The 18,975-nt window shown below is 30.7% G+C and overlaps 3 protein-coding genes across 3 annotated transcripts in view; 2 read left to right on the top strand and 1 right to left on the bottom strand.

Annotated features, from left to right (window-relative positions):
• Window positions 1-5,358, top strand: part of LOC113522826 (probable ubiquitin carboxyl-terminal hydrolase FAF-X) — a 36,304-nt gene extending 30,946 nt beyond the window's left edge. The window contains exon 50 of the mRNA XM_026908654.3: window positions 249-5,358. Within this exon, the coding sequence (XP_026764455.2) occupies window positions 249-546 (298 nt within the window). The 3' untranslated portion in view covers window positions 547-5,358. The remainder of the gene's footprint in view (window positions 1-248) is intronic.
• Window positions 5,359-8,211: 2,853 nt separating this feature from the next.
• LOC113522636 (2-Hydroxyacid oxidase 1) lies at window positions 8,212-11,451 on the top strand. The gene is made up of 9 exons (XM_026908391.3): window positions 8,212-8,408; window positions 8,482-8,633; window positions 8,733-8,853; window positions 9,265-9,399; window positions 9,481-9,609; window positions 10,022-10,154; window positions 10,291-10,410; window positions 10,759-10,870; window positions 11,313-11,451. Exons 1-9 carry the CDS (start codon window positions 8,275-8,277, stop codon window positions 11,378-11,380), a joined length of 1,104 nt encoding a protein of 367 aa, XP_026764192.2. The 5' UTR covers window positions 8,212-8,274; the 3' UTR covers window positions 11,381-11,451.
• A 30-nt stretch (window positions 11,452-11,481) lies between these two features.
• On the bottom strand, window positions 11,482-17,604 carry LOC113523014 (homeobox protein 5-like). Its single transcript, XM_052897859.1, has 8 exons — window positions 17,476-17,604; window positions 15,478-15,717; window positions 14,749-14,844; window positions 14,551-14,672; window positions 13,741-13,882; window positions 13,209-13,260; window positions 11,975-13,128; window positions 11,482-11,586 (listed from the first exon to the last, which is right to left on the bottom strand). Exons 2-8 carry the CDS (start codon window positions 15,634-15,636, stop codon window positions 11,500-11,502), a joined length of 1,812 nt encoding a protein of 603 aa, XP_052753819.1. The 5' UTR covers window positions 15,637-15,717; window positions 17,476-17,604; the 3' UTR covers window positions 11,482-11,499.
• Window positions 17,605-18,975: the final 1,371 nt, after the last annotated feature.

The following is an 18,975-nucleotide window of genomic DNA, read 5'->3' as shown; positions in this document are numbered from 1 at the left end:
CCGTGCGTTTTTTCAAGGCACTTTCTTCCACGCACAACCATTCTTTAGAATCAACTTCCAGCAGCAGTATTTCCGAACCGATACGACAACATAACCTTCAAGAAAAGAGTATATTCCTTTTTAAAAGGCCGGCAGCACACCTGCAATGCCGCTGGTGTTGTGGGTGATTATGGGCGGCGGTAGTCACTTACCATCAGGTGAGCCGCATGCTCGTTTGCCCCCTGTGTTGTAAAAAAAAAAATTTTCAGAGCGTACCAGTTGTGCCCGGAGGAAGAGGATGAAGAGGAGGACACTCGCGAAACGACAGAGGGTTCGGCGTCAGGCGAAGCCGGTGACGACAGCGGTGACGATGATGACGCTGTGGACGAGGATGAACCGCCTGCTCGACGTCTTCAGTTGGCGCCCCCCACGCCCGCAGCTGCTCCCGCCTCCGCAGCCACAACAGTGCCCACGCCCTCTGTCGCTCACACCGCTACCACTAATCCGGGTGGTGTGCCCGCGTCTTCTCCCGTACATCCTACACAAACTGCGCCACGCGACCCCTGAGTCGTCGCTGTCGCCCGCCGTGCCTCTAGTCCATCATCGCAGCCGTCGTCGTTGCGTCTCCATTTTCCATTTTTATTTTGCCGTACTAGCTTTACACGTTGTCGAAAACTACAGCTTGCTCCCACAGCGCTCGCAGAATTATAATTGCGCCCGTGGGTGTCGCCAAGTCGATACTTGGCCATAGTTTTATTCTGTGATGAATATGCGAGTTCGTGATGAAGTTGTTAGCGCTTAAATAAGTGCTGTTTGCTTCCTCGCACGTTTATGACGACCGCCGCGTTTTCCGCGTCGGGATCTCGAGCGCCGCGACGCGGAATCCATGACTTAATTTATACATACATTTTAATTAGTTACTTGTAAATTAAGCTCCGCTTTAAATTACCATAGTATTTATTTATTTTTTAATTAAGGTTAATTCACATCTTTACAAGATTCAATAGGATTCGCTTTTTGAACGCGTTGTTTACTTACAAATCGCTGTTCCCGTAATTATGTTTTTGTACATTGTATAAACAGTGAGATTTTAGAATAGACTTATATATTAGTTTTATATAATGGTAATTGTGTTGGCTTGGGCCTGTTTTTCTATTGCAACTGCCTGTATATTGAATTAGTGAAAATATTTTATCAATTACGCGCCAATACCACCGTATGGCGTACGTATATTTTTAAGAACTATAATTATATATCTTAAATGATTATCAAGTCTATTTGTTTTAGGCATATTTACGAAAATGTTTAAGTTAGAAGAACGGACTCGAGCCTAACATTTGTTGAAACTATAAATTCACACTTAAATGTATGTAAAAAATTAAAACAATGAATTTGACGTAACATGGCGGTTTGCCAGAATAGATACAACTAGACAATTTGCTTTGAGTTCACTCGCTTTTTTTTGTCACTATTGTTATATTAGTTCCGCAGATTTGTATATTTTGCCAACAAAATATCTTGAAGATATATAATCGCTTTTGATTAAATCTCGTTATATATTATTACCTGCATGTATATTGTGTTATCCATTTTTACATGTCGGTTGTTATAGTATTTATTTTACTTTCTATTATTAATTTGTTTTCCCCACCCAGAGATGCAATATGCGTAATTACATGCATTTATAAATTGGAAAATACAGTTTGAGTTAATTAGTTTTCAAATAGAAAAATAATCATTTCATTGTTTTAACATTACCAGACATGGATTACGCTATTTATTTATTTAGTCAAGATGTATAATAATGTAATATTATTATAATTTTGCGTCAGTGGTAAAATTTTAACAAAATGGCAGTATCCCGTTAGCAAAGATGTAGAGGGTGAACTCAATGCAGCTCCAATTCCAATGTGGAGTCTCCAGATACACAGTTATAATAATCGAATTTTAAAGTATTCCTTACCAGATCACTGTATGCATTTTGATAAAAATGGCACTAAAAAGTTCTGTCTCCTTTTTGTGTGAATAACTTGTAATTTGCATGTATTTTATTACAACTTGTCGAAACACAGGACAATTGGTATTATAGATGTTAGTTGATAATGCTGTGTGGGTGCTATCTAAGGATTGCCACTTTGATGAGCTAAAGTAACTATGTATAAGATTAGGGTATTTAGAAACTATAATATTCTGCTTTATTTGTTATAAATAATTATCGTGATTGGACTTTGTTACATTATCGTATACAGATGCGATTTATTTAATATTTTCATCAGCAATGACATTATAATAAACGATAGGTCTATACAAATTGGTTAAATACAAATTTAATAATGTTCAGTCATATTTCTGCATAACGCAGTATTGTGTACCCTTGGTTATCATTCTATAGACTTAGTAGAAGATACAGGATTTATTTTGATTGTTAGTATTTTTTTTTTATGATTATAAAAGGTTATAGTGACTCATAAAATTTTTTGTCGCTAGTAATTTTATTCAAACAGCCAAAAATTAAATCCTTATTTGTGCTGTAAAAGATTTTACAAATTTTTTTAATTCTAAAGCAACAAAAGTTACCAGATTGGTTTTGATCATACGTGATTTATAAGTAGTCAATAAATAACTTTAGATTCTTTTTTAATGTGTACGAGTATGTGACAAGAACAAAACAGTTATTGATAGCTTTTATAAAGTATATTTGTTATAAAATTCTGCCAAACCAAATACATGAATAATAGATTTTTCAATTATTCGTCACCAAATTTCTTTGCTATTATTTTTATTTATTAAATAACCTATAATTAGAAACTTTTACAAAACAATTAGGAGTCAAACAAATCTTGTATTATAAATATCTAAAAATTAATATAATCCAAAATAAATGTGCTTATTGTTATTATTTTAATCCAAAAGATCATACATTACTAGGACCGGTATTGATTTTAATTATTTTTATAAGCTGAACGCGCGAAGAGAGGAAAGCAACCCTTACCTGCAAGCTTGTTACTTGCTGTAAGCAAGTACCGTGTAAATTGTAGCTGTGAATTCGAACTTTGAACATAGACAAACCCTTTTCTTCCCTTCTAGTCCACAACAAGAGCATATATTTGATGACAAATAATGTAACTCCCAAATTAATTATTTGAGTATTTGATTTGGAAGATTACAAAAAGCTAGTTTTATAATATCGTGCCATGATTTATATTGTATCATGGTCTATTATGTATGATGATTTGACATAATAACATTAAGCTATGTTTTGTTTCTTCGATGAAAATGCTTTTTATGAAAGAGTTAATGCTTTTTATAATTAGAAGTGGAAGAAAAAATCTATGCCGATTTTCTATAAGAGGCTGTGATTTTGTAATGATAAAACAACGAACATTTCTTGTACATGGTTATGTACATATCAAAGTTAATTTATCTGATACATGACTTGTATGCCCTATTGCATTTGCGTGTCCACATGGTACACATTAAAATGTAAATGACGACTTTATGTAGTTATAATGTCATTGTCCTTAGTCTCAGTTCAGTTTCTCTTTTCAACATAATTTGTACATCTAATTATAAGAAAGGAAATCAATGGAAGAAAAATATTATCTTTTCAATACGTAACTGAAATAATTTAAATATATACTCTTATCATGATGTCATCTATTCAATTCTCTATGGAATTCAGGGTAACTTAACCCTTCATTATGATGAAAATTTATATAACGGTTTCTTATTAATCTGAATTATTGATACGCAATGTTGAGTATGTCAAGATGTGTGATATATAAAAAAATGTATGTATGCATTTAATTAAAATATTTAAATAGTAAAATTTTTACTTTTTTGCCATTTATATAAATGTGATTATGCTAGTTTCAACTTTAAAAAGTTATTCTCCATTGTATTAAACATATATACATAACTGTTAAATCAATATACTACGTTATGAATTTAACGTGAAAAAGCGTCGATTCTATCAAATATTGCATTTTAACAAGTAATAGTGATCAAAAATTAGGTCAGTATAAGTTGTCCAATAAATGGTATGTACATAATATTAATTTATTACATAAGGCCATAGGACAGACTGGCCTAAGAGAGATATTGCTTATCAACATTTTTAATCTTTATTTTAACTTAATAGATGTTATATGATACAAACATAGTTTTTAATTTAACAAAAGTTGTAGATATAGGTATTAATGACTAGTCTAACAGGAAAATGTTGCCACTATTTCAACGTTCTGCTTTGTAATATATGTTAATATTTATTTTTTATATTTCATAACGGTTGTATAATATTTTCCTTTATCTAGTGGTTAAATGTTAATTACATCCAGGCTATCAGGCAATGCACATGGCACGTACATAATCAATGAACGAAACTGTATGCCACTTCTGTAATTCAAATTGTTCTGTAAAGTAGATAACCAATGCAATTTGTTTGTGACGCGCGTGTTTTTCAAATGTAACCACCGTAATATTTGTCAGCTTTTCTTTGTTATTTTGTAGCACTAAATGATAATAAGGTAATTCTTAAAATTTTGGTCGCAAAGACCTTGTGCCTTATTTTAATTTTATTTGCTCAATTTGCTTCAACCTGATAGTCTGCACATTGATCTATTATTCAATTTTAATTTTTACTAAGTCTTTATTATAAATTTTACATTTTGGCTTTCAAATATTTAAAATAATTCATAAATACATGAAGAAAGCAGGTTTAATTATTAAATTAGAAATCGAAATAATTAACCGCTATCGTCGTTGTTATAGTTATTACCAAAGATGGAGTTAAAGATGAGGGAATTATGGTAGCCCTTTTTCTTATAGCTTAGTAATTGAAATGTTTTGTATCTTTTATAAAATGCAAAAGTTAAAAATATTTTGTTGAAGAAAGAAAATGTGATTGATCTTAGGCTTAGATTAAAGTCATGGAAGAAAAAATGTTCAAGCAAATTTATAGAAAAGCGTTACCATATAAGAATTAAATAAATTGGCAGACTTGGTATTCGCGAGTATCAAATAGAAAATGAATATTAAGGTAACTGCAACTTTCATATGAAACTCGGGAATTCTTAGTTTGCTTATCAATTCGGTACATAAAAATACAAGTCTTTGTAATAAAATTGTCTAAAACGAAATAATAGAAAGTTCGGGAACATTTTGCGTTCAGACGATTATGATGAAATGCATCGCAATGAAAATCATCTGCAAATGTATAAAATGTTTCATGGTAACTACTAGATCAGTTAAGATTTGTGTGACATTCTATGGCAAATATAATGATGAATGGCATTTGACATTATACAGGAATGCTCACAGAGTAGCATTCATACAGATATTATAATAATAAAATCAAAAAATAAATTGGAAAAATTTGCATTTTGTGTTTCATTGTTCTGCTACTCGCCTGTCAGCTCTTGCTATGCAAATTATTTATTAAGAGTTTTATTTGGTGTTAATTTATAATACTACTCATTTTAATTTTTATAGTTATTATTTTGATGGCGGAGAAAGGTTCTAGACTAGTGACCTCGTGCAGGCAAACCCAATATAGGACGACCGCCCACTAGATGGAGCAACGATTTCAAATGCATTGCGATCAATGGAGTCAATGAATGCAGATGGTTCAGAATCATTTGCATTCATCTTTATGGCAGTCTTTTGAAGAATCCTACAGTGGACTGTTAACGGCTGAAATTATAATGTTATTATTATAAGAATATTATGGTACTATAAGAATAAATTGGGTAAAGTGATAAGTCTAAAGAGACTTCGCATAGATTAAATTAGATTATCAAGATTTATTCTCATTTACAACATCTCATGTTCGAGTGACTGATATACAAGCTCTACCAGAAGTGTCTATTGCTAATAAGCACCAACTGATTTAGCTTGCAAAGCAGCATTACGTCATCGCAACAATGTATTATTATCGACCACAGGAATGTTAGTAATATAGCGTGAGGTGAGGTTAGTAACTGGGATTAACACCCCCATTGCTAGCAATATACTAAATCGACCTCTACGCGGTGTCTGGTTATGTCGGCTTTGTATTCCAGTATAGTCTTTTGTTATGGGGAAACCACAGATGTAACTAAGGCATTTATAACACAAAAACTGCATAAGAGCCATTTGTGAAGCGAATCCTTTACAGTCATGTAAGCCACTCTTTAAAAAACTTCTACCTTAGTTTCAATATATATACTCGAGGCTGGATTTTTTTTAAAATCATCAACACATGGGGGGGGGGGGGGGAGGCGTATCATGGGCGAAACAGTATACTCTGTTATGTCTATGGTACTGCTTACGTCAATAGGCGACGGTTACCACTTTCCATCAGGTGGGCCATCAGCTTATTTACCATTATAAGTTAAAAAAAATAACTGGCTAGGTTTATTCAGCTAACCAGTGATATGGACCCGTAAAACAACAACGTAGTTCAATGAAATATTTAAAAGAAGTCCCTAAATGTCCCTAATGGGGAGATTAGTCCCCATTGCTATCAATATACCCTATCAGGTCGACTTTCATGTGCTCTCTTTTGAAACCATCGTGACTAAGTTATCGTTCAATTTGTCGCAATGGATAGATAGATAATTTATTTACATTACTTACAACACACAAATTACAATGCAAACATACACACAATACACAGTAATAGAGATAAAGGAATAAAAATAAAAGGCAACAAAAAAAAGCTAAATATATAAAACAATTTACTTTCTTTTTTTTCCTTCATGCGTGTGCCATACTACTAACACAAAATGGTCACAACTCAGTTTATTGCTTTGCCCTTAAAAGAGCAAAACACTGATATTCTGCTGTGGCCAAGAGTCAGTCGCGAAATTCCTTATTAAAAATAATAATAAAAAGAAATATGAATAAAATGCATTGTGTGCCATTACATTTGCCTCTATTTGATATTATATTCTAAATAAATAACAGATACCATTAAATGAGGAGTAGTCAGAGGTCACTTTCTGTCACATTCAGGCATTCAGGCAATATATATTTCCGCTACGTACCTATTATGTATGCCAATTATTTGTTTATTAATTAAAAAAAAAAGTTCTTTTTTAATCCTCACTGGTATCCCGCTAATGTATACCGATAGCGCAGGCGGGGTAACCAATCCATTATCATGCAATAAAAAAAATTAAGATAATGTTTAAAAAGTGGTTATTTCAAAAATTTTTCTATATTATAAATGAATATTTAACGAATAAATAAATTGAGTTACAGCATATTGATTGATGTAATAGTAGGTCAGAAGATGGTGCAAAATAAAAACAAGTAATTAATGTTCCTTCTCCATACTATGTCAAAATAAATATATAATATCTATCGAAATAGAAAACACTAGAAATGAAAAAAATATTAAAATCCATCCTAATCCTGCCCAGGAGTTATAGACAGCATATTGACATGAAATTATATTTGATACCTATAACATAAAAATGAATCGCTGAATGTGTTGCTATGCGAAAATCTCGAGAACAGCTGAACCGATTACGCTAATTCTTTTTTAAAATATTCCTTGAAGTACGAGAATCGATAAGAAAATTTATTTTTAAGTATAATTACGAATCGTTTGTATGGGATATATACTCCCATATTTTGATTTGTAATAATACTTAAAAATCAATTTGAACTTTAATACTATATTATAAAGTTCAAGTGTTAGTGGAGAGCTTCCTGGACGGTAAAACAATTAAGTGAAGTGACACGGCGTGTTTTATAATTTTTATTTTTTAACATAATGTAATTATTGACTTATTAACTTTTTTTATCTTAATTTATCTTACTAGCTGACCCGGCGCCCTTAATAGGAGAATAAGTATAAAAAAAAAACTAAAAAAATAAAGAATCGACTGTTAGGCGGTACGAAGTTCGCGGGGTCAGCTAGTGTTTGTATATTTTTTAATAAAAATTGTTATTACTAATTGTTTTAATACTCAATCCAAACAAAGTTATATTTTTTGGGTTTTAAATTTTGCATGCCTTGCAGGCGAAATATGTGGATTATTGTTAACATCTATATATTTATTTCTTATAAATAAAGAAATAAATAAAAAACACATAACCCAACATAAGAATGTTAAGTACTAACGTAATAATAAATATATATTAAATACAATTGTTATAAAAGATATAACTTGACCTATAACCTATTTCAATAAATATCCATAATACATACTTGATATCCATTACATTGATAAACAATATTTTATCTATAAGACAATACACATACAGTAATGTGTGTTTTAGTCTCAGTTTTCTGTTTATCTTGTAAAGATGGAGAAATATTTAAGCGTGAAAGATTTAGAAAATGCAGCTATTGAGTTGCTGCCTAAAACGGCAAGAGATTACTATAAGAGTGGTGCAACCGAGGAACAGACATTAACCGAAAACAGAAAAGCTTTTCAAAGGTTGTAGTTCATAATATAATGTTAAGACGGTTCTGACTTCAGTAGCATAAATATAATACCTGTAATGTTACAGGTTACGTATACGGCCAAAATGTTTAATAGGGGTAGATAGTACAGATCTACGCACCACCGTGTTGGGACATGAAGTTTCTATGCCTGTAGGCATATCTCCTACTGCTATGCAACGAATGGCACATCCTGATGGAGAGCTTGCTAATGTTAAAGGTTTAATAGTATTTTTTTTATTATATTATATTTATCATATAGCGTAATTAATTTCACAGTCAATATGTGTGTGTAAATTACTCTGAGTTTTGTTTTCAGCTGCACAAGCGGAGAAAACGATTTATACACTTAGTACAATAGCTACAAGTTCCATAGAAGAAGTTGCAGAAGCTGCCCCCCATGGAATTAAATGGTTTCAATTATACATTTATAATGATAGGTTGGTAGTCGTTTATGTTTGTATTATTATAATCAAGTTTGGTAGTTTCTTAAATTTTTATTTAATTTAGCTGTTTGTCCATTCGTCGTGTGTGCCCCGGCATAGAATGGGCCACTCCATCCTTTCCCGTGTGAGGAAGCTCTCCTTGTGGGGAAGGCTTATATACAGCAGTAGTCAGTTAGCGGCTGAAATAATAATAAAAGTAGCTGATTAGATTCAGATAAAACACTTTTTAAGCTGAGTCAATCTACATGTCTTTTTATACTTGAAATATAACTTTACCTATAGATACTAAATAAGTATTAACTAATATTAATATTAATTTATAAAAACAGTAATATTACTAACCAGATAATAATTAATTTTATTTACTGATTTCATAAAAGCACTAAAATATCAATTGGATTTTAGAGATGTTACAAAAAAATTGGTGTTACGAGCGGAAAAGGCAGGGTACAAAGCAATCGCCCTAACTGTGGATACTCCGTTATTTGGGATTCGAAGAGCTGATGTTCGAAATCGATTTACTTTACCTCCACATTTAAAGTAGGTACTTATAAATAATAATAAAAAAATATAGGTGTATAATTTGTATATGAAATTATATATTAAATATTTATTTTACAGACTTGCAAATTTTGAGGGTGAACTAGCAAATAAAATAAATAGATCAGACAGTGGAAGCGGTTTAACAGAGTATGTTAAAAATTTATTTGATAAATCCTTAACATGGAATGAAATAAAATGGTTAAGAAGGTATGTTGTTGTATGTGTTGTAAAAATCAATGTAATTGTTAGCGCATTTCAATGATTTGAAAATCGAAATAGTATTCAAATTTAAAATGTTTCAATATATCACTTTAGATTGCGACATATTGCCGTATAGAAATCAGGTACACAATATCTATCCGTGAGAAAAAAAGATATATTGCTCAACGAATTCTTAATATCTACCTATAATTATATAACTTATGCATTTACATAGGTTATTATTTCTGTCTTATGTAAGTAACTGTGAATTTTAATGTTTAAGTGGTTAGAGGATTATTAAATATATAAATTAATTATAGTTTCAAATCTTGGATTAATTCTTAAATTCTTAAAAGTTTCTGCGTTGTTCCTTATTGTATAAGCTTTATTGTACATTCATATTACATTTTGTTCTCAGCATTACTAAGCTACCTATAATAGCTAAAGGTATTTTGCGAGGTGACGATGCTATAAAAGCTATCGAAGCTGGATGCTCTGCTATTCTGGTTTCAAATCACGGTGCGAGACAACTAGATGGAGTGCCAGCAACGGTATTTTTTTAGTTTCTTGACATAATTTATTCTTTCAACTGAAAGCATAATATTTCAATACCTTTATTATTTAATAGATTGTTAAATATATTTTCAGGGCTTATTTTGTGTGTGAATAAATACTTTTTTTTTTCAGATTGAAGTTTTACCTGAAATTGTTGAAGCTGTAAAAGACTACAACGTCGAAGTGTACTTAGATGGAGGTGTTACGACGGGTACAGATGTGTATAAAGCACTAGCACTTGGAGCGAAAATGGTAAAATATTTTTTTATTGCTAAACATATTCAAAATGGTTGTCACCATTGAAATCAATTTTAAATCGATGAATTGTATGTAAGCGAGCGAATACTTTTGTTTGGTGAAAGCATTAGTGTACTTTTCGTACATTTAGAATAACAAGTCTTGTAATATTGGTAGAATAAAGTATTAAATAAATAAATAATAAAAATCACATTAAAAGAGCCTATATAAACAAATAAGGACCTTATGATTTCTCATTAAATTTGGTCATTATACACGTAGGTACTTAGGTGTGTCAGACTTTTTTTAAATAACTTAAGTACGTATACATAAACTCGTACAGAATGTTTTCTATCCCTTTAGGTTTTTGTCGGACGTCCTGCGCTGTGGGGCCTAGCAGTAGGTGGTCAAGCAGGTGTGCAGAGGATGTTAAGCATATTACGTAATGAACTTGAACATACTTTCCAAATAGCAGGTTGGTACTATTGAATTGAATGGAGAGCCAATTCAATTTCATTTATTATTAAATAGAACAATTTCAACAGCTAAGGTTTATTGGTTCTAACTAAATGTAGATATGTATCTTTTGTACAGGAACACCAATAAACGAAATATATATATTGATTATTTAAAATAAATAATAGTAATAGTAATAATTTTATCTTTATAAGATAAATTTGCGTCCATTTATCTCGTGAGTGGCGGTAGTCACTTACTATGAGGTATGAGCCGCATGCTTGTTGGTTTCCTGTTATAAAGAAAAGCCGGCTCATCGCTTACAATTATATAAAGCTCCGGCGGGCACACATAGAATACTGTTTTTACTTCTGGACTGGAGCAACGCGATACTACTTCTTTTGGACGGCGTACAATGCAGGGCGATTCGGGTTTTTGATTTTGAAAATTTTCCTTTTCAGGGACTCCTACCGTTGCTGATATCACAAAAGATATGGTTCGCCATGAATCAGCTTATTCTAAACTATAGTGTTAAAGAAGTTAGCCAGTTATGCAACCATATTAATAATTTGAATTGAAATATTGTAAAGATTGTAAAATACGCATATATTTATTAATAAAACTAAATAATTAATAACAATTAAAATTTTATTTCAATATTAATTTTCGATAAAGATTATAGAGGACATCAGGTGTCATGTATTTTTCTCGTGGCCACAGTGCGGCAGAAATTTTCTGAAATAAATATAATATCTATTAATTTTATTTTCATATATTTATGTATTATGTTTTAAAAGAAAATAAGCAATAAGTTAGAAATGAAACTTGACCAGATTTCAAGTACAGTAAGTAGTAAATGATATTGTGTACACCGACAGCCTCTAGGCCGTTAATTGTTAATTAAATTAGTTTTGTGTTCAACAAAATGTAACGAATAAATAAATATTGTATATTAAAAGTAATGGATGAATGTATTTATTAGAACGGGTAGACATATTTGCATTCATATCAGAATCATAGATGTACCAACTGGAAATTTCGCTGTTCCGTAGACAGTTATAATAGGCACTAGGCATCTTGTCTATATGGTTGGATTATTTATTATCGCTAAATTTAAACTTACTTTAAAATCACATCCATATAAATTAATGCCTAACTTGAGTTTTTTTACAGTTTGTCTTAAATTATCGTCATTAACTAGCTTCTGTTTTAATACAACGGTATTGTTACATGTTTCGCATGACTTCTTGCTTGTAATGTCTGTATTAACACTATGTGTTATATTTCCATTGTTAGGCCATTTATTCCCGAGAATAGTATCTCTTTGCCTCATATAATTTGTAAAGCTGTAGGTACATGGTTCTTTTGTAGTAGTGATATTATTACTAGAGAATTCTTCTACTGTGTCCTTTATAACATCAGTATTCTTTTTAGGCTTAAATATATTTTTTACTGTTTTAACAAATGTTGTACATGAATCATTAATAGCACTAAAGAAACTCTTCATACCACCAACAGTTTTGTGCTTAATATCTTTTTCTAGCTTTTTTGGTTTGATTTGCCTGCGATGTCTTCTCTTAACTATGTGATTATGTTTAATTCTTTTTAATTCAGTATCGAGACATTGGGATGTATTTGTATTAACATTTAAATTATTCTTTTTTGGTGTTGATACAATAGTTGGTTTAAAATTCATTATGTTTTCTTCATCATTTTGGACATTTATATTGTACTTGTTAAAATAACTTTCGGAAATTTTATGAACTTCATTTGCATACTCTTTGTATGAATTTGCATTATTAGTTAGTATATGGTCAGCAAAGGTAGTGATAGTATTTTCCTTATTACTATTTGGGTTCCTATTATTATGTATTTTTTCTTTATTTACATATTCTATAGTAGATTCACGAAAGTTGTGCTTTAACAAAAATGAAAAAGATATGTCATTAACATAACTATTCGAAGAACTAACATTCTGTGACATAGTATATTTTCCAGTACTTTTGACTTTGTTATGGCCCTTCATTGTAATCACAGGCGAGTAGCCCCTTCTATTAAGGTTTTCAAAACCTATATCCCTGTTGTTATTTGGTTTCCAATGTAATTCCTTATGAATATTGTAGAATAACCTTGTCGTATCTATATAATTAGACTCCATTTTATTACACTTATCATTGGCCTCATCAATGACATTTAAATCTTTATCGTTTTGTTGTTGTTGAGTTTGTAGTTTTAAATCATCCAAATTGTCATCTTTTTCTATGTTTTTATCTAAACCTAAAAATATTTTGATTGTACATCATAATACATTTTTGAAAATTTATTTAAGTTAAGAATGTTTATTTAAGTTTACAAACCGTTTCTATGTCTATTAACATTATGGAGAATCAGGATCGACCACTGGCCAACCTGTAAAAAGGAATTTGTTAGGTTATTAGGAGTTACGATAGTATCAGGCTTATTTTGATTATTATTATTATTAAATAGTATTATTATTTAGTCTCATTATTTCGTATTATTCATTATATCATTATTTAGTATTCATTTGAAAAAATGATTTTTATTTTATTTCTAAAACAACACTTTAAGATACAGCTTCAAATCTACAGCAAGTTGACCCGATAAACGTTGTTGTGCCTCCTACTGCTATCTACTGTGTTAATTTTTTATTACTGGGATAAGAACTACCTTTTAATTTGGAGCATACAATATACATTTCATAAAATTTCTGTTGAGCGGTTTCGATGGCTGGCAAGCCATCAATATTCAAGGCTGCAGCGTCAAGTAGGTACCTACAGTCTTCTGAATCTGACTCGTGATCCAACTACCTAGCGAGTGTCGGTTGAGGGTCTTCGTTTCGTTAATTTAATTAATTAAACGGATACATACCCAAGAGTCCGTACCATATAATTTTAAGAAATCCCGCAGTATATTTATAACATTATCATTGTCTTTAATTAATATTATCGCATCCGAGTTTTGTGAAACTGTGTACAACAGATGAAGGCTTGCGCTCGATTGTAATAACTGCCTACAATCGTAAAAAATATTCTTATACCTAATAAATTTAAAATTTCTGTATAAAATATTTGATTATATTATTTTAGAAATTGAAAAAGCCTATAAAAATCTAATTACAATGTATTTTAGTCCTGAAAAATATAAGGATTATTGACCTATATATATATATATATATATATATATATATATATATATATATATATATATATATATATATATATATATATATATATATATATATATATATATATATATATATATATATATATATATATATAAAGGTTAAGAATCCTTATATTTTTCAAAAACAAGTCTACAAAAAAGTCTGAAAGTGGTATAAAATATTATCGCAACTGTTATTTATTAGATATTTGGGATATATAATTGATTTGTATCACTTATAGCACATAAATTATTATTATTACAAGTTTATTATTAATAATTAGTTTTTGTAAAATTCTAGACATCCTAAACCCCCCTAATATTCCCTAAAATTTCGAATGTTGTTTAATGTAGTTTAGTTAAAAGCTAAAATGCTACTCGATATTTTCCTTATCATTAGATTATGTTAAAGTGACCCGACCTTTTAAAATCAGTATAATTGTACACAACTATGGTGGTCATATTTTATTATATTTTTTAATAAGATAACATGAAATTATTATTGTTATTACGAACCTATTAAACATTGTTAACCCACTACATCCGATGAAGAGCTGCACATTACGCTCATGGTTATGCAACAAGCTTTGAAGTACTAATGCAGCTTCCATGTCGCCATCACAACATCTCCGTACACCCTGGACAAATTATAGTTTTTAAAACAGAAAAAGGATAGTTAATAATATTAGTATGTTTTATTTCATATGGACTTACAGTTGAAATAAGGTGCGAGCAATAGTTTTTATTTTCATGCGAGTTTTGACAAACTTCTGCGAGACATCGACATAGAGCTCTCCAAGTCTCTTGATGCTGTAAGTATAGATACATTCAAATCAATGTTGTGTACATTGAATTGAATGTATGTAATGTGTACGTCGATATATCGTAATTTTGAAATCGTTTTAGCCGTAACCAATTAAGAAATTTGACTGTTGTCTAGTATTAAAAAATTGCAACTAAAGTTAAACCTCAGTTCTTAAAAGCAACCATCTTACACGAGTATGAAATAATTCTATTAAGTAAGTAACTATTTATTTATTGTACAACATATCATATCAATTTTCATAATTGCTTAATAATATGACTTGGCGGTACTACATCTTATAAGTGTTTCTACTGTAGTAGATGGAATTGGTCTATTACCATACTATAAAGCAATTGTTTTTCCTATATAAAATGATTTAAGATCCTTCAAAAAGATCAATCATTACAAGATTATTAAAGGATAAAAATGAAAACACTTTTGACTAAGAAGAATCTTCAGACCTACTTAAAATTTTTGATTCACAAAAAAAATTTTAGGTATAATTGTAACAAAATAAATATGGACTACAGAAAAGGTCGAAAATAAACCCTATTGATTGGAAAAATAATAATTAAAATTTGTTCAGAGTTAGCGAATATATTGCGTGGCGTACCTCCACATAACCATCATATACTTACCATCATACAACTGACAAAGAGATGACACATAAACGACAGGCAACCGCTCAACCGAATCATATTTCGAGCATATTGAAGCATGCTCTGCCGTTTGGTTAAACGACCATCGTTGGAGTCGTAAAGCAATGCCGACATGAAATTTAATGTTACGGTTGTCATACTAGGTAAACACCTGGTCAGTACGTTGTATATTTTGTCATAAATAATGTTACTTGTGATAATAACTTCACTATGGGTACCCTGAAAACATATAAAATTATTAGGCGTGTGTGGAAGTGATAATAATGATGATGGGACATAAACTGAGCCCTAGTTTTTAGGTTCTATTAATTAATTTGCTTAATTGTTTTGGCTCGGCTATATGTTTAAAATACGCGATATGATCACAGGAGCTACCGAGTTTCAGCAGGTCATAACGGTGCCCGACACTATAAAATTACATTAAACGGGAATGATTAGTAGATAATATTGAGTAGCTCAGGAGATTTTAACAAATTAGGTACAGGGCGATTACCATAACCTTCATAAACACAAAACTCTACGGCCCCTCATTAGTAGTTCACGGTCGACAGGGCGGACTCAACTATTTAATTCAATGGTCTGTTATAAGTTGACGAATGAGGGTAGGTTAATAACAAATTTACATCATTATCCACATATCAGCCGCTAATTGTCCACTGCTGAACATAGGCCTTCCCTACAGATTGTCACAAAGGACGGTCCCAAGCCATCTGCATCCACCAGCTCCCTGCAATGTATTTGTGGTCGTTGCTCCATCTAGTGGAGTGTGATAGAGGGGTGTCCAACATTGCATTTATCTTTATGTTAAATTTTCACGATTGAAGAACACTACAATAAGCAAAATGATAAAGTGTACGCTCACAGTTCTAAAGAAGCTGCTCAAATGTTTGGAAAGGTACAACGTGATCATTCTGCGTCAGTGATGGTTTGGTGGGGCGTGTCTTATCAAGGACTTACAAAAGGACTTTTTTGTAAAAAATTTTTGTGCCGAAGTGTATCAAGATAGTCTTGGATCGTGTTGTGAAATCTTTCTGCAATACACTTTTTAAAAATATACTGTGCACTTTCTAGCAAGACTCTGCACCTGGTTACAAGGCACGAACTACCCAAGCCTGACTTGAAACCAACGTTCCAGACTTTATAAGAGCTGAAGAGTGGCCCTCATCTAGCCTAGATCTTTACCCTTTAGACTTCAAATTATGGTCAGATTTAGAAGATATGGCCTGCTCCAAACGACACGGCGATATTGTGTCTCTTAAAAAATCTTTGAAGCAAGCAGTAGCGAAATTTCTTTTAAAAACAGTGCGTAAATCGATGGCCTTAATGATGGAGATTAGCCTGTATAAAAGCCAAAAGTGGCCATTTCGAATAGTATATTTTTTTTATTTTTTGCTGAGACTTTAATTAATATGTAGGTATTTAATAAATATGTAATTTTTTGTAATATTACATGATTTCATAAAAAAATACATTTTCATTTGTAACAGAACTTATGGCTGGACTAGGTATATAAGGTTTGAAAGTCACTTTTCAACTGAATTTAAAAAGGGAGAAATTATAAATTCGACTTTTTTTTGGGTACGAGTATGTATTTATTATGCGGTTTTTTTTCCAAATTAATTTTAATTTTTTTTTTTTATTTCAGTCGAAAGTGAATTTTATACTAATTTTGTCAAGGTTTAAGTCGTTTTTTTAAACAATATATGTAAAGGATAAGAATAGGTGTAAATATAATAGGTACAGCGATAGAACTAGTCAATGGTCACAGTTAATTCGGCAAATTCAATTTAACGTTATTAAAAAATTAATAAAAATAAATTACTCCTAACTTGAACATGAGTGTTATGTTTACAGCAACAAGGTATCAACAAATATCTTTGATTATCTTATAAGGACTATATTCGTGAAAATTTATTTTTCCATTTGTATTTAATACTCGTAAAATTAGTTAATAACAAATCAAATGATCATACATACGACACCAAGTGAAATGCAATAACCGAAAATAATTTGACTTGTATTTCAATTTCATTGGTATTGTTTATGATCTCCAGAAATTTTTCAAAATCAGCTTTTGTAGCACGTTGTACTGAAGTTAAAGCATCCTAAAATGAATGAATGAATATATTTTATTTGCATTATACAATATAGGATATATAAAAAATACTTAGTAAGATAAATTCTAGACTAAAATAAATAGAATGAATTACTATATATAATATTTCTGACTCTACATTTTAAAGAAAAAATTTAGCTAATTTATCATAGAGAATAAAATTTCTCAATTTGAATATACAAATATGTAGAATCCTTTATAATAAATTTGTGCAAGCACAAAATATTCTTTATCATTAATTAAATTATTAGCTTTTATTTACCATTGAGCACTATATGAACTTTTGGGTCTTATTATGGAATCAAATAATCATTCGATCTAATAGCAAATATACAGTAATGAACCGATAATTACTGATAACTGTCACTTTCCTATCATGATATATGTAGTCGGTACCTACTATATACCATTCGTTTAATTATACAAGTAGCAGTAAATTAATTAAATAAATAAACACGCGAGTACACACACATATCTATTTAAAATAAAACTTTCGCGCCTTATTTTAAAAGTTTTTTCTAATCGAAAAACAAAGATACAATCACAGATAATGTACTAATAATATATGAGTACCACAGACATAATAATGTCATTGTTATATGTTTGTGATAAGTATATAACCGAAAAACGGGATTAATAGAATGTGCGGGATGAATTTCGCGGGAACATAATTTCTGTATTATTGTGATAATAAATAAAAAAAAATAGAAAAAAATCGGGGAAAATTTTAATGCCTTTTTCTATATCTATCATGCTTCTATAATACAAATAATATTTTAGTAAAGTAAACATTTTTATCTTTTTAATTATAGATAATAATTATCGAATGTCAAACAATTCAATTTAAATCAAAACCTTAAATTATAGTCAAAACCTTAGATTATAAAGTATATAGATTGATAATATATGAGACAGAAAATATAATGTATGTATATATTACTTATTATACTTGTATATTAGAGCGATTTAAATAATTTTTAATGATAATAGACGTAAAAAATAAAATAATACTGTCGTTAATTGTAATATAAAATTTTAATCTTATTCTTATTTCAAATTTCTATCAAAGCTGACGGCCTACCTGATGATATTGTTTCGCTCATGATACCCCCTATGCGTTGCCATTCCTGAGGACTCAGGTGTTATCCCTCTGTACCCTGTAAATTCACTGCCATATTCCATCCTTCAAACCGGATATATGCGTAGGCAGCAGTTCAGTTTGTCAGGGCGGAGAATAAGTGATCCCTGGGTTAGGAAACACAACTTGCGTGTGGCTAGCGAGCAACCGTCTTACCGGGTCTCTTTAAACATTAGGGCGGCATGTCACGCTTGCCTAGAATGAAGACATAATTAGAAACAAG

The sequence above is a fragment of the Galleria mellonella genome, unplaced genomic scaffold (genome assembly GCF_026898425.1).
Source record: "Galleria mellonella isolate WM207_F2 unplaced genomic scaffold, CSIRO_AGI_GalMel_v1 utg38, whole genome shotgun sequence".
Lineage (NCBI taxonomy): Eukaryota > Metazoa > Arthropoda > Insecta > Lepidoptera > Pyralidae > Galleria > Galleria mellonella.
This window is presented reverse-complemented; position numbering and strand designations above follow the sequence as displayed.

Coding starts and splice junctions, on each gene's coding strand:
- LOC113522636 (XM_026908391.3), top strand. CDS start 8,275: ATGGAGAAATATTTAAGCGTGAAAGATTTAGAAAATGCAGCTATTGAG. Junction 8,634..8,732: donor AGAGCTTGCTAATGTTAAAG/GTTTAATAGTAT, acceptor TTTTGTTTTCAG/CTGCACAAGCGGAGAAAACG. Junction 8,854..9,264: donor TTATACATTTATAATGATAG/GTTGGTAGTCGT, acceptor ATTGGATTTTAG/AGATGTTACAAAAAAATTGG.
- LOC113523014 (XM_052897859.1), bottom strand. CDS start 15,636: ATGACAACCGTAACATTAAATTTCATGTCGGCATTGCTTTACGACTCC. Junction 14,845..15,477: donor TCTTTGTCAGTTGTATGATG/GTAAGTATATGA, acceptor CTATACTTACAG/CATCAAGAGACTTGGAGAGC. Junction 14,673..14,748: donor GCTCGCACCTTATTTCAACT/GTAAGTCCATAT, acceptor TAATTTGTCCAG/GGTGTACGGAGATGTTGTGA.